General features: G+C 44.8%; 1 protein-coding gene across 5 annotated transcripts in view; it reads right to left on the reverse strand.

Annotated features, from left to right (window-relative positions):
- Positions 1-5: 5 nt before the first annotated feature.
- LOC105832399 (fasciclin-1) overlaps positions 6-14,313 on the reverse strand; it is a 231,126-nt gene continuing 216,818 nt past the window's right edge. For 4 of the 5 annotated variants that reach the window (XM_028190600.2, XM_028190599.2, XM_028190601.2 and 1 more), the window contains 5 exons: positions 10,179-10,393; positions 8,266-8,428; positions 7,852-7,993; positions 7,436-7,477; positions 6-4,444 (listed from right to left, as the gene is read on the reverse strand). In XM_028190600.2, the coding sequence (XP_028046401.2) occupies positions 4,254-4,444; positions 7,436-7,477; positions 7,852-7,993; positions 8,266-8,428; positions 10,179-10,393 (753 nt within the window). In that variant the 3' untranslated portion in view covers positions 6-4,253. The remainder of the gene's footprint in view (positions 4,445-7,435; positions 7,478-7,851; positions 7,994-8,265; positions 8,429-10,178; positions 10,394-14,313) is intronic. The other variant, XM_028190602.2, reaches the window with a different exon arrangement.

Here is a 14,313-nt window from a genome sequence, read left to right on the forward strand (position 1 = left end):
TGCTCTTTTTTTTTTTTCATTGGACCAGTCGATCACCATCCGCGAAATCCAGATGAGAAGTATAATTTAAAAAATTACGATCGAATCTCTATTTGTTTCAAGAATATCGATGCACATCAATCTGAAGATTTTGTAATGTGTGACAAAATATACGTTTTTTTTTTATAACGTTTATCTGTAAAATTCGTCTGGCTTATTCTGGACGGCGATCGATTTTCCGTTTCTCAACAATTTATGGCCCTTTTGTAACATTATTAGTAACAACACCGGCGGCGTGTGTGCTTCTTTTTCCCGTACGTCATTCTTTTCGCTCTATGAGCGTGAAGAATTTTTTTTTTTTAAGTCTCGCGTGGCAGTCCGCTTGATCTCGTCTCCCGCGTACCGACTCGAACATCCCCCTTCGACTTATGGCAGCCCCGAACCCAGCTCACTCACTGTCGGTTGCGTGGCTGTCGAACAAGCTGAACATTAAGACACATCTACACGGAGAAATAGAGTTTCGCTATTTTTTTTTCCTTTTTCTTGGTTCATCTAACGAGCAAACAGTGTTAATTAGAGTTTATGTATATTTTATATAGATAATAATCGTAATAATAATAATAATTCGTAATATCAATTCATCCCAACAACAAGTTTAAGTTATCATCTGATAGTATTTTGTTTCTTTTCTCTATCATTCTTTTTTTTTACCTCCCTCTTCCTTTCCCCTGACTCTCGTTCTATTCTTCGATCGATACTTTCTTCCTCATTAATATATATCTCTGTTTATTATATATCTTTGTTTTATATATATGTATAGACTGATATCAACACGTATAACATCGACGTCTTTTTTTTTCATGTTAAATCGAGTTTTCTCGCGGAGAAGGTTGTGGCTGCTCCGATTACGCGTTTGCTAATTACAATCTCTTTCTTTTTTTTTTAAATACGTGACTAATGCAAACAAGTAATCGGACCGTGTTGCGAAACTTAACGACGATCCGATCAGTCAATTGTCTTTCATTTAGGTTTCGGCGTTTTATCAGTTGAACGTGAACTATCTTGCGCGTCTCTTGCCGAATTTGCCTTCGATTCCTCTTCGAGGAGGACACGAGGAAATTTCGAGGAGATTTTATCCCCCTCTTCGAGCTACGAACATGTTCCGTGCCGCGTACTCATTTCTCTTCTTTACTTTAACTTGTTTATGCTACAAGCAAGCGTAGTAGCGTCTGCAGTAGGACTTCATTCGTGATAGAATGTGAAATCGATTTTTCCTTAGCGAGGATGGCTAATTGGAAAGCTCCGTTTGTTCTTTAATATTCATTATCCTTTAATATTCAATTCCTCGGTAGATAAGCTTGCGCGAGAATGCTCGCTAAGGGAATGTTCGATTAATTGACGAATAAAGTTCTGCTACTTCTCTTCTCTCTTTGGATTTCACATCGTTTCCAAGATATGCGGATATTTAAAAATTCAATAATATTACACGAGTCAAAACTCACACGCGATGCGCGTCAGGATTAAAACGGTATACATGTGGGAAATATATTTGCATGTATCAAAGATCCATTTGTGTTACGTCTATCGAAAGGTTGCTCGGGGATGCGTTCACTTACCCTCTTTTCGCGACGAAACAAGAACTTCAGCTGGAGACTTTGATCAGCGAAAGAGTTGATCCCCGCGCATTTCGACCCGGATTTCATTTGATTTCCGTTTCTGACCCTATATCAGTTTCCTTTTAGCCGCGTCCTTCGAACTTTCTTTCCAAGATAGGCCCTCGCCTTGCACGCATACAGCTAAGATCTTAATGGTTAAGTTCGCTACTCAGACGGGCAAGGTGTGCGTGTATGTATGCGGTGTGCCTGTACGTGTGTCTGTGGTAATGCGATGAGCGTGAACGTGGAAGGGAAAAGAAAGTTCATCGGGATGTAGTTATTACGATAGAGCGATAGCGCGTGCTGGGCACCGAGAGTAGATATGGTCACGGAATGTCTCTTCGTAAAAAAAAAAAAAAATTAGCGAATCAAAACGGATTAACAGGCGCTCCTTCTGCGGACGAGTTTCTCGTCGGAAATTAGCTCAGCGATCTCCCGCTAGTTTTACTCTTAGTTTAATTCTTTAACAAGTATTAAGATATGAAGCACAAATCTCTTTCCTCATGTACGATCTTATTATATTTTATTCCACAGAATGGAGTCCTGTCAGTCCTCTTTGAAAAGCTACCATATTCTAGATGACACGAGAAGATTAAGGGAATATTCTGTTATAAATTTACAAAAGTAATAGAAGCTAGAAATGCCAAAAACGTTTTCTCTTCTGCTCCTTGCGCATCCATGATTCAAGACACTTTATTTCTTTTGGATTCTCGAGTAACAGCTTAACGAACCTATTTATTTTTTTTTCAAGAATCGCCCTTTATCTTCCCCTACCTTTCGCTCTTTCCTTCCGTTAACAATTATCATACAAAAACTCGTTTCGCAAGCTCATCCGCAAGCCCGCGTGCATGGCAGTATTCTCGGTAAGTAGACAGAGTAAATACGATATGATACATAGAGCGGGGTATCGTTCGAGACCGTCCCTGAGCAGCCGCAGCGGTCGTTAACCGCTGTGACGAAAGGCTCGAAAAAACACGTCTCTTAAAGATTATAACATTACGTTGGGTTTTAATAGGGGGGAGGAAAGGAGTTAAATGTCCACCCCGTTCGCGCCCCGAGATACGTTCGCTGTATTGCCATACCGAGATTGCTGTGTTTTTACACGTCTGTCTGTCTGTCAGTCTGTTTGTCGGTTCTTGACCTACAAACGCGAATCGATGTTAGATTGATCGATCGGCTGTGGATCTAAAGAGCTTGAGACTCGAAAGTCTAGTCTGTCCGAAAATACGTCTGGAAATCGAAAATCCACGGGCGTTCTGAAATTTGAGAAATCCGACCGTCTCGTTCTCCGGGAGAATTGAAGAATCCGGAAAAAAATACACGGAATCCTGAAGTCGGTGAATTCCGAGACGGCAAGTTTCGGGATAGATCCCTTTATTCCGGAAGCGCTTACTTATTCGCCTCGCTAATTATTCGACACAATTGATATTGCGTTTCGACTTTTACCGTCATTAATTGAAAAGGGTTGATAAGCGTTACACATATATTGCGCTTAGTTTTATTACTGTCGTCGCTTTGGAGGGAAAGGATTTCGGACTTTACGATTGTATAAAATCGTACGTGTCATATAAAATCGTGCAATTCCCTCAGGGAATCGCAAAGTCTTGCTTTAAGGGTTATGCGAAATATATCGCTATAAGATATTAAGTTCTTATTAATTCTATAAAATTTGGCGCGCGCAAAACATGCAATTAAATCGCACGATTACCCCGATCGATCGATTATCTGATTCGTACGCCAGTATACTCGCAAACTTTTTGTTCGCAACGACGCGGACTCGGACAATTTTTCCCAATTCGACATTTGAGTGGAATAATGGAGGGAAAACGATCGACGGTTGAAGCGCGATTTTATTTGCATATACGCGTTGCTCGCTGATAGTTGCAGTGATCTCATAGGATGTAATATCGTCGTTGCACTCGAAGTAGGTTCCTCGAAATCTCTACCTCTTCACGCCCCCGCCCCCTCGTCTCTCGATAAATTTATTTAGATTACTTGGTACGAGATTAACCATTTATTTGGTACGATTAACGCTCCTAACCCGTAAAGTTGTCTCGCTACCGTCCACGGACGATTTACTCAATAAATAATAGGCTATCCTGGCGTTGTGAGGCCGTACGATCGCGAGTGCTCGGTCGTCCTCCCGTCGTTTTCCTCGGCGAAAGCTCCTTGCGTACCTGCTCCGTACGATCGCTAATTCAACCGAACGGACACCTTTCTTTTTGCCCCTCCCCCCCCCCCCTCTTACACATCTGCAGATCAGCGATCCCCCACGTACGCGAACGAATCCTCGGATCTCCGGTTCCCGCGAATCCCCGAATCGTTTAGGTCCCGTCGATCTCTGATCTCGCGGATTATCAGTTACCAATGGATCCAAGGATTCTCGCGATTTTCTCCTGTCCTCTGCCTTTGATCCTTCTTCCCTCCCCCCCCCCCCTCGTGCACAACAAACGTCTTTTCAGAGAGTCCGATCGAACTGGACGATCGACTGTGCCTACCCGCCGTGCCTTCCCGCGTTGCGTCGTCGTCGTCGTCATCGTCGTCGTCGTCGTTCGAGGGTAATCGCAGACGGCTCCCAAGAAGAATTTCTACGACGATGCGATGCGGCGATGAGGGTTTTTACAGGTGCCACTTGGCTATCAGTATCATGATTAAGTGAGGCGCGAGGGTAGCCAACGACGCGCCGCCCGTCACCCGGACGTCGCTGTCCTTGAGGAATACTGCGTTGATCACGTGGATGATGCCGTTGGTGCATTCGACATCCGGACGGATGACGCGGATCCTCTTGCCCTCCCATTCTAGATGGTAACCTGAAAAGAGAAACTTGATGATGATCTTTGGACGAGGACCTTTGGAAGGGACCACGTGAGAGATGCGTACACTGAGAAAAAAATATTATTGATTTGACAAAATTTTCAAACTAAATTAAAACGTTGTCAGTTCAAAAATTTATACATTTAACGTTAATGCACAAATTTCAGTTCAAGTATTTATATAGTTAATTGAAATACATAAATACATGAATAAACAAAATTTAATTTAGTTGAAAAATTTAGTCAAATTAACAATCTTTTTTTCTCGGTGTAAGTGAAGCGGCACTGCGATGCAAAATACAAAGCTCTCCCCCAGCTGTCCGGCCGAATCTCGAATAAAAATAATTTCGATGACAGAAGAATGGTGAAGAGATCCTAAAGTAAACGTCGTGAGATAGCTAAAAATAAAATTTATAAATTATAAAAAATAAAATGAAAAAAATAAAAGTTCGACTTTCTAAGATGACGTTTAGATGAATTAAATCCAGCGGCAGCATCTATAGTGAGAAACGTAAATGGCGCCTTGAAGATGGAAAATAATGTTTCCATTTTGCGTGCTCTTCCAACAGCACTTTCCATGTTTAAGCGTCTTCGCCCGCGCCGCTTAACGAAGGGTTTACCCGAACTTAATCTTTTTCTCGCCCGTGATCCTCTCTCTTCACGGATCTACTACCCTCGCAGGATTGTAAAACAGTGCGGTTAGGGCGGCGGTCGCGAGCTGGGAAACGCCTCGGAAATTTGCTCATAGGCGAGAGCGAATAACCGGGTGGGCACGTAGCAATTAGCGCCGGGGGTAATCAAGGAATTTGCATTTAAATGGTGGTCGAAAGGTGCATAATAAATCGTCCTGCGGTTCCGGCACATAATGGCGCGCGTTCGCATCCGGCTTCCGCGTTCGAGAGGCGACATATTTTTCGCGAAACGGAGGTCGGTCTCTCGCTTTTCGATAACGCGAAAAATCCCGGTGGCGACCGAGATATTCATCATACTTTGGAGTCAGAGACGCTGGAACGTAAAAAGGGACTGTTTACGGAAAGGTTGCGCTGCATCCGCTCCGAGAATTTCCTGGACTTTGCGCGGCGCGACGGAAGTTGGACTCGCGCGCGGAAACGAAGTCCCTTCGTGTGGTTTATTCGCGTGCCACACTTGCGCGAAAGATACGTACCGTGATTGATCCTCGCGATCGTTACGCGCGTTAATTACTGCCCAAATAACACTTCCAATAAATCGAGCGAAACGTTACCGACACTTTTACATGGTTAAAATTTCGTTTTGGTTCGCACAATGACATCATTAATATTTGTGAGTGTTATTTTGTTTCTCTTGCGGGCGAATTTGTTGAAACAACAACGCGCGGTCGAATCACCGGGGAAGTAATTAGTATCGACCCCCCAGCGTAACAAATTACTTTAATGTTAATACGATGGTGGACAGCCGGCTTTCAACGGCTTAATACAGAACGCGACCGGATATTAAGGGATTAATGTCTCCGTGTAGTCTAAACGATCGCGTATCATTTTCTCTTTTGACGACAGCTGACGGATCGCGTTTCCCGCTAGCGGATGTCTCCTCCGTGAAATTTTACGCAACTCCGCGAAGTTCCTTATTCTTATTCCACGTGTCGCATTTGGACACGTTTGAGGTTTCGCGAAGGGTTGCACGGTGTGCGATAAATAGTAACCGAGAAAGAGGAGGAGGGAAAGGTGGTGGCTCCTCGTTTTCGTCGCGACAAAGGTAATGATATCCTATTGCCGTTGTTGTCGCAATTAATTTACGCGCAACAATGAGTGTTCTGCTCGTCGTAATTAATTCCGCCGTTCACAATGAGTATTGTTGCCCTCGCCGCAATTAATACGCTTTTGTTTCTCGCGCACCGTGCGCTTTGCTCACTCCGCGCTGTCGCTCTCTCTCTCTCTCTCTCTCTCTCTCTTTCTCTTTTACCCCCTCCCCCTTCTTTTTATCTCGATTCAGTGACTTTTGACCCTGTGCTAAGCTCCCTTGGGGCCCCACTTGCGACTATAACGAAAATTGCGGCGTGAATGCATCCTGCAGGATTGAGAGTCCCGGTTCTAATTGATCGTGAAAATCGGGACGGTCTTGATTTTCCGGGCCGCCCATTGTGCGCGCGATGTCTCCTGTATTATTTAACAGCGGGTTCGATCGTGGTGAGACAGGGGCTCTCAAGCGTTGCTGAAGCGACGAGATAGAAATCGTCTCCCAAACGGGGGACTCGTACAACATCACGGTAGCTTGATCCGCGTACAGATGCAACGTATGATTCAACTGCGATGCAATGTCTCAAATAATACAAAATAATTAAACGAAGCATTCGACGGCTTGTCGCTAATCTCCGTGCGAACGAGGTCTACGCAATCTCTCTCGCGCCGAGCGAAGTTCGTTTCGTTTCGTCTCGCCTTTTCTCCGAGAAAGGACAACATCGCCTTTTCCCTGGACGCTAGATCCTTCGTGTGCGTAAGCGTAAGCGTCAGCGTAAGCGCAAGCTCGACGTATACGGTAACATAGAAAACAAATCAGAATCGCGTTGCACGAAGGTAGCACCAAGGATCGAGAGGCACCAGGATCTAGCGAGCTTGAGACTTTTCGGGATCCGTGGCTCTCGGAAGCGAGTACTTTTTCTTACGCGGACCTTCTCTAAGACCGGTAAATTGGATCGAAGCGATTCTACGTGTTCAAATATTGAAAGATACACGAAGATTCCCGGCAATTCATGAATCTCAGAGTTGACGGATCCGACGGCAATTGGAAGCGAACTTCGCTGGGGCGGGAGTTACGCACGGCAGTTCCATCCTCTCGCGCGCACACAGACATGACGTCACGGGTACGCATGTACGCGCGAGTGCGTAACGCGGTGCGTAAGAAGGGTGCACTCCTTCGTTATTCGCAATCAGTAACTGTGCTGCTCGTACAAAGTGAAAGCGCTCGTGTCGTCGCACGTCGGCGACGTTTAAACACACTTAGCTCACTCACCGGATGTTTCTGGACGGATTGCGTTTTCGTCGTACCTCTCAGCTACATGTAATCAGACAGCAACCAGGTTTGAGAGTGTCGGTGACAGGCGCCTCCGCGCCTGCGACAGTTCGGCATTCCGCTCGTTCGCGAGGATAATCGCGAGCGAGCGCGCCACGATAGACGCGGTAACAAGATAGTTAAAGATGTTCGAGTGAGAGAACACGTTTCGTGCTTCTAGAAGACCGTCCCCTAATGTGTTTTAATCCGTGCCCGCGGATTCGCGTGTCTAGATTACGCTCGCGTGCGAATACGACAGACTTCGCGCCGTACAGACGAACTTTCGCGAGACGTCCGTCACCCCGAGGTGACGTTAGGATATCTACGCGGTAAACGCCAGTGAGTACGCGTAGCTGTTCTGAAACTTATCTACTCACTTTCGCCATACTCCTTGACGCGAAGCTTCAGATTGTCCCTGACTGAAGGTAGGAAAATCGTGTCGTTGCTCATCTCCTTCAGCTTCGCCATCGTGTACGCCTGATCCGCTATTACGAGGTGTCGCTCCAATATCTGCTTTGTCTGTAAACGAATTACATATATTTTTACAGTTGAGAGAGCTTTCCTTTTCGGGTCTCCTCGCGTTGTGTGTATCTCAGGAAAAATAATAGAAATGTAAATTTAAAACCACTTGCGCGCGGACCCGAAAGTAAAACGGTACAGCCGTTTCAAAAATTTAAGGATCCGACGAGACAAGAAGAGGATTAAGGGATCCGCGGTTTCTCGCGACTCGAGAATAATCTCGGATAGAAGTTCAAGATAGATTTGCAGTATGCATTTGAAAAGTTACTCACGTGATAACTGTACTCGGGCATGAAGAGTTTCTTGGTGGTCGACGGATAATTATTCGCCGCGTCTCTCCAGGCGTAATCGAGCGGGGCGAAGTACGTAAATCGCTTTGTCGTATCGTTCAGCTGATCGTTAAATCCGCGCCGTTGGCCCAGCAAGTAAGTCGAGCTGAAAAAGACAGAAAGGAACATCGGCGGATCAATTTGACGAAACGTCGACGATTTCGTAAAGGCGATTTCGGAGACAGAGGAGACTGTAAATAACGCCTGATAATGCTCATCCGCGTTGCTTAAATCATTTTAATTGAATTTGGGGGGCGTGTGAGTTAAGCACCGCGCGGAAATTTTTCAGCGACGACGGGAATTGCGAGAGCAGACCGTGGTAACAACGCGGTGTTTACTCTATCCTCGCTTCCCCGGGGGCTCTCACCTTCGCGCTGCCTCTTACGGGATTTAATCCGCCCTCTACTACGGGGTTGATCTCTCCGCTCTTTATAAAGCCGCCGACCCCGCTCGTCGTCGCCTCTCTCTCCCTCTATCTCTCTTTCTCTCTCTCTCTCTTCTCTACCTGCTAGAGAACTCCACGCCCCGTCCACGGGTTATCAATTATAATTTTAAATCAGGAGATAATCCGCGCGCGCGCAGCTTTCTTCGCACGGAAAGCTGCCGACGGTATGACGGGGCACGATTGTTGGCCGGCTATTTGGATCATAGCGTACATAAACAATCTACCACCCGGAAAAGCTCGATCCGTTGTCGCGCCTCAGATCCTCGTAGTCTCTGGACTCTAAAGGCGAATCGTCAGATTCCGGGAAAGCCCGCGTCAATAGATCTGTTAATTGTTAAATGTGATCTGTGACGAATTTCTGGGATCGTTCGTCTACGAAAGAGACAGGGATTCTCCTAATCTTTCGGATTGTAGGGCGACGACCGGAGCTAAGCGAGAGTCGAGAGTCGAGAGTGCGACGAACCCGGTATGTTCCAGTCGAGTAATCTCGCCGAGTGAGTTTATTTGCCTTTTTGCGCGCGGCGCTTCGAGTGCCGACCGTTAAATTGGACAAGGAGGCAATATCGGCGCGGGGGAGGCGAGCTACGAATTTAATAGGCACGACGTGGTGCCCTTGCGGAACTATGCAATTCCGGGCGTAAGACACACCTCCACGGTTATAGTTTTTTACGTCGACAGCACCGGCGGGGTCCGCGGTAATTGGAATGGGGATTTGTTGCGTTATTTTAATTAAATTCGAACGAGAGCGAGGAAGGGAGAGAAGGGCGCGACGAGGGGGGAGGGGCGAGTCGTGCGGAAGAAAGGTCACGCGCGGATAAGATTCTCTCTTTCAGGAATGGATAAGGCGTAATGGCGTCTCTCGCCAAGATCGTATCTACCATGATCGCGGGTGGAGGCTCGCGTGTTTTTCGCGTGACCGCGCTCGCTCACGTGGTAGATCCAAGGCGCGAGCCGCCGTCCCCGCAATTACCGTGAGACAGTGATATTTTTCTCGCGCGGGGGACGAATCGTCGTTCGGTCATACCGTTTCGTCGCGCGAACCGAGAATCGGAATCCTGTGCACTTTATTCCCGCGGAAGGAGGGAATACGAAATGGAGTGGAAATTCCGAGCGCACCGCGGCGCAAAGATTTACAATATTTACATAATTCCTGTTCACATTACTCCGGTACGTACGTAAAATTAAGAATTTAAATATACAACGAAAAGGTGAACTCATGAAATTAATTACGGAATTACAAGCCGACTCTATCGGGACACTGTATAATGAATGTTTCTTACGCGCTCTCCTTTCCTCCCGCGTTTGCTTTTCATGTTTTTCAAAATGCAACCCGGACGCTACCAGAAAGCCGATGATGCGAGTCGCTTTGCATGAAGATGAATAAAGATGAAGAAGAAGGTAGGAGACTCACTTGAGCATCGGATCGGTCCTGAGTTTGTCGAGAACAGTAGTATAGGGGACCCCGAGAAGCCTGTCGATTATGTGAATAATCCCATTAGTAGCGGCGATGTTGGGGGTGATGATGGTGGCGTTCACGCCGCCGCCCTCCACGGTGACGGTTTGGTTCTCCCTTGGTCCTTGCACCACGTTGAAGTAGAGCTTCTTTTTGTCAGCGGCGGTCGGTACCTGTAAGAATCCGAGCAGGACTCCGTGAAGGAAATGTTCGTGGCACTTTAAGAGTTACATCAAACACCGAAACTGCGCCAAAGTGCGAAAAAAACAGAAATGTAACTGTTGGCATACAAAAAAAGATGCACACACAGATGATACACAGAAAAAGAGAACATTTTTGCTCCTTATTTTCCAAATATGCTAAATATTGAAATCAAATTACAATATACAAGTGTTAAAATGGACATCTGTTTACCCAAAGAACAGTTTCATCAAGAAAAATATATTTTTATTATTCAATAATAATTTTCATAAACGAAAAATGAAAGAAAAAAATATCGAAAAAAATGGAAATATTTTCAAAAATTAGAATTTTTAATATCATTATTTCAAAACACATATTGTGTTCTTTAGACTGTTATATTGGAAAAAAATTTTTTTTGTTGAAGTTTAAGGTTCTCGAATTGTTTAATGAAGATTAAATTACATATAAGCAAGACAATTTTTTATATAAAACAATGATTGATAAATAGAATATTAATTTGATACTGTTTTAAGTATTCCAATTTAATTACTGTTATAATAATTAATATTAATGTTTGAAACTATTCCTTCCGTGTAGGCGTAATATAATAGACAATCAATTCTTCGAAGGCGCGTAATTTTCATCGCTTGAGTCATGCTGTTTCTTAACAGATAATTTGTTAACTGGATCAAAGAGATTTTAATTCACGTAACGTTAACAATTCTTACAATTTAAAAACAATATGTCACTCGAGAGGTGAACCAAGCGTACGGAGATTCAAGCGTAGAAATTTATTCGAACTAATCAAGCGTGACTTCGCCTCCTTCGGAGAATTGGCACATAAGTCGATCTCGTGCACAAATAGGAACCATCACACAGCACAGACATAGATTCGCAGTCAGAGAGGCAACGGGAATTAAAAGTTATGTGCGTTTCCCTTTCTCCGTACACATAGAGGTGACACGAAGAAGCGAAGCTTGAAATGCCAGGCAGTTATAGGTAAAGGAAATTCCGTACGGAGTTACGTGCACGCGATCACATGGACACAACAGCAACACGCCAATATTGACGGAAAGGATTAGGAATCCGACGAGAAAAGCGACGAGACAAGAGCAAAGATCGGCAAATTATGTCTCTTTACGCTTTGTGTTTCTTGTGTTATTCTTGTGATTTTCTTTGTTCGATGACGTGGCTTCCCGTAATCGTCGCGGGATAAAGACCGGTCCGGGAGAGATTCCGCCTTTGAGGCTCACGTGAAAAATGATACGATCCGTGTTTTTGTAAAAAGTAAACGTGTTTATTATACCGTAATTGCGGTGCGTCAAAGGGGAGCCATCAGCGCGACAATCTCCGGACGAAAATCGCGCGATCGCGGGAGGACGGGGAATCACGCGGCACTTCCGAGTGCGCGATCCGCTTTCTTGAACGGACGTGAAATTTGATCTTAAAAAAGAGCCGCGGCGCGGGATCCCGGGTAGCAATGGCGGGAAACGAATCCCCTCGATCCGCCGGATTATCCGGACGACGTGGCGTACGTTGTGTGTTCGGTGCGCAAGTCTTTAACTTGCAAATATCGTCCGGATTGCAAATCGACACTCTCTCTCCTCCGACCTGTTCCCTCGGCCTTTTTGCCTCGTCTCTCTCTCTCTTTCTCTCTCTCTCTTTCTCTTTTCTCATTCGCTCCTCAGCCGTTGATGTCGGGATGGAAAAGCTCGGTATGGAGAGCGCCAAGAGGCAACGATCCCTTTTCCGGCTGATCCAGCTCTCATGAATTTCCCGGCGTGCACTCAGAGCCACTTCCGGTTACTTTCCTGACGTTCATCCGCGCCCGTGATCCACCGCTGAGAGGCCGAGAAAACTGTGTACGGGGTGTTTCAAAAGAGGCAGCAAGAGGTTTGCGTGATTACAGAGTGAGCCTGGGATTTTGTATTGTCTGGGAATAAGGAGTCCTAAGAAACATCTTCAAATCCTGCGGATTTTGTGGTGCCGATTCTGTACACGACGGCACTTTATATTGGAAACGATTAGAAAATTTTTTGATTTCTGTAAAGTTAGATTTCGATTTAAAAGAGGGTTGAAAAAATAATTATATTATTTTGTAATTAAAAATTTTGCTGGTCTATTAAAATTCTAGTTACACATATGTATATATAATATTGAAATTACTTTTAAAATTATATAACACTAAATTTAATATAATAAATTTGCCTCGCCGTTTCGACGAAAATATCCCGTATGAATAAATAAAATGCTTTCCTGCATAATGGATTCAGCATTTTATATTGCTGCGCTCTGCTTTAAGGTGAGACGTTTTTATTAATTTTTTATTAATTTTATCGAGGTATAAGAAGGAAACTCTAAAGCACTCGTGCAATCAGTTTCTGATAAGCACTCGCCACTCTTTCGATACGCCTACGCAATTAATTTTTTATCCACGTCCGTTCGGTTTTTCAACGCTCGCTTATTATCAATTAGCCGCGCGTAAAACTATGACAGAAACTTTCATTCGCGCGGAGAAACGACGTCTGGTAGATTAATTATGAATTATGTATGGATCGCGACAGAATAAATCGCGTTACCGAAGCAGAAAAAGAAAAGCGATGCGATACGAACGCGACGCGGAAGATTGAAATTGATTCATCCATCCTCTTTTTGAACACGCGTCTCCCACGCGAAATTTATATTTTATCGATATCCGGGCATCGGAGTCATCTTCGCGAGTCAAGCTTATCAGAGAATATAACCACTCGCGTAATGAAAATATCCAACTGTGTTAGGGACTGTAGAATTATAGAAAGCAGATATTCATAGTTCAGAAATACCTCAAAAATTTAAAGAGATCAAACTCTCAATAATATTTTAAGTAACGTCCTCGAAACGATTTAAGCCGCTATTTAAATCGATGTTTCAGGTAAAGTTACAGTTCTTGTCTTATCGAGGAAAAAAGAGAGAGAGAGAGAGAGAGAGAGAGAGAGAGAGGTAGATTTGAACCGACAAAGTTTAAATAACGCATGCTTAAAATACGAACGTGGAACAAGAAAAACGCAGACGGGATGGATACCTTCGCGGCGAAATCACGAATAAAATTGAATTTTACGTTGCGGCTCAGTCTGACGTGGTTCGCGATGACTCCTCTGCCGGGGGTGCTTTATCATTTCATCAGCGTACGAGTGGCTTTTCCGCAGCGCGTGTAAAACATATCTCGGCGATAAATTAGTACGCGAGTGCGTGCGGTGCTTAATGCAAATCGGATCGAATAAAAAAAGAGATAGAGGGGGGGAGGAGAGAAAAAAGAAAACTCCAAAAGAAACGCGCGTGCGTGCGCTGATGCAGAGCACATTTTTCCGCGGGAGTTACTTGCTTATCGTACTTTCTCTCGAACGGAAGTTATTAATTATTTTCCCTTTCGACCCCGACCGACGTGACTTAATGCAAATTGGTCTTGTCGCGAATGATAAGAATAAACTTATCCTTCGTTTCTTAGTACAGAAAGCGCAACTTGAGCGCATATATTTGCGGCAGGATTTACATTTTTACCTTTAATTAAATTGGATCAATTTAATTTTTCGGAGAAGCGTCCGGGAATAAATCCGGGGGATGAATTCGCCGGCGAAATTGAACGTGGCGGCGCGGGGGAAGGTTTTGAAACGTCCTAATCAACGGACGGTCACGCGGCGGCGGCCATGCGAAAATGTCACGCCGCGCAGGTACGCGCCCGCGTTGTTTCCGATTAAGGGCGATTTACCCTTTGTTTACCATGATTAATATATACACCGTTGCGCAGTGCATGAGGCTCGGCATAGTCAATATTGGTACACGCGTCCGTGTAGTGCGTGCGGCGCAGTAAATAACGGCGATATTACCGATCGATGCGACCCGTAACTACCAGCAATTAGCGAATCGGCATTAG

The sequence above is a fragment of the Monomorium pharaonis genome, chromosome 6 (genome assembly GCF_013373865.1).
Source record: "Monomorium pharaonis isolate MP-MQ-018 chromosome 6, ASM1337386v2, whole genome shotgun sequence".
NCBI lineage: Eukaryota > Metazoa > Arthropoda > Insecta > Hymenoptera > Formicidae > Monomorium > Monomorium pharaonis.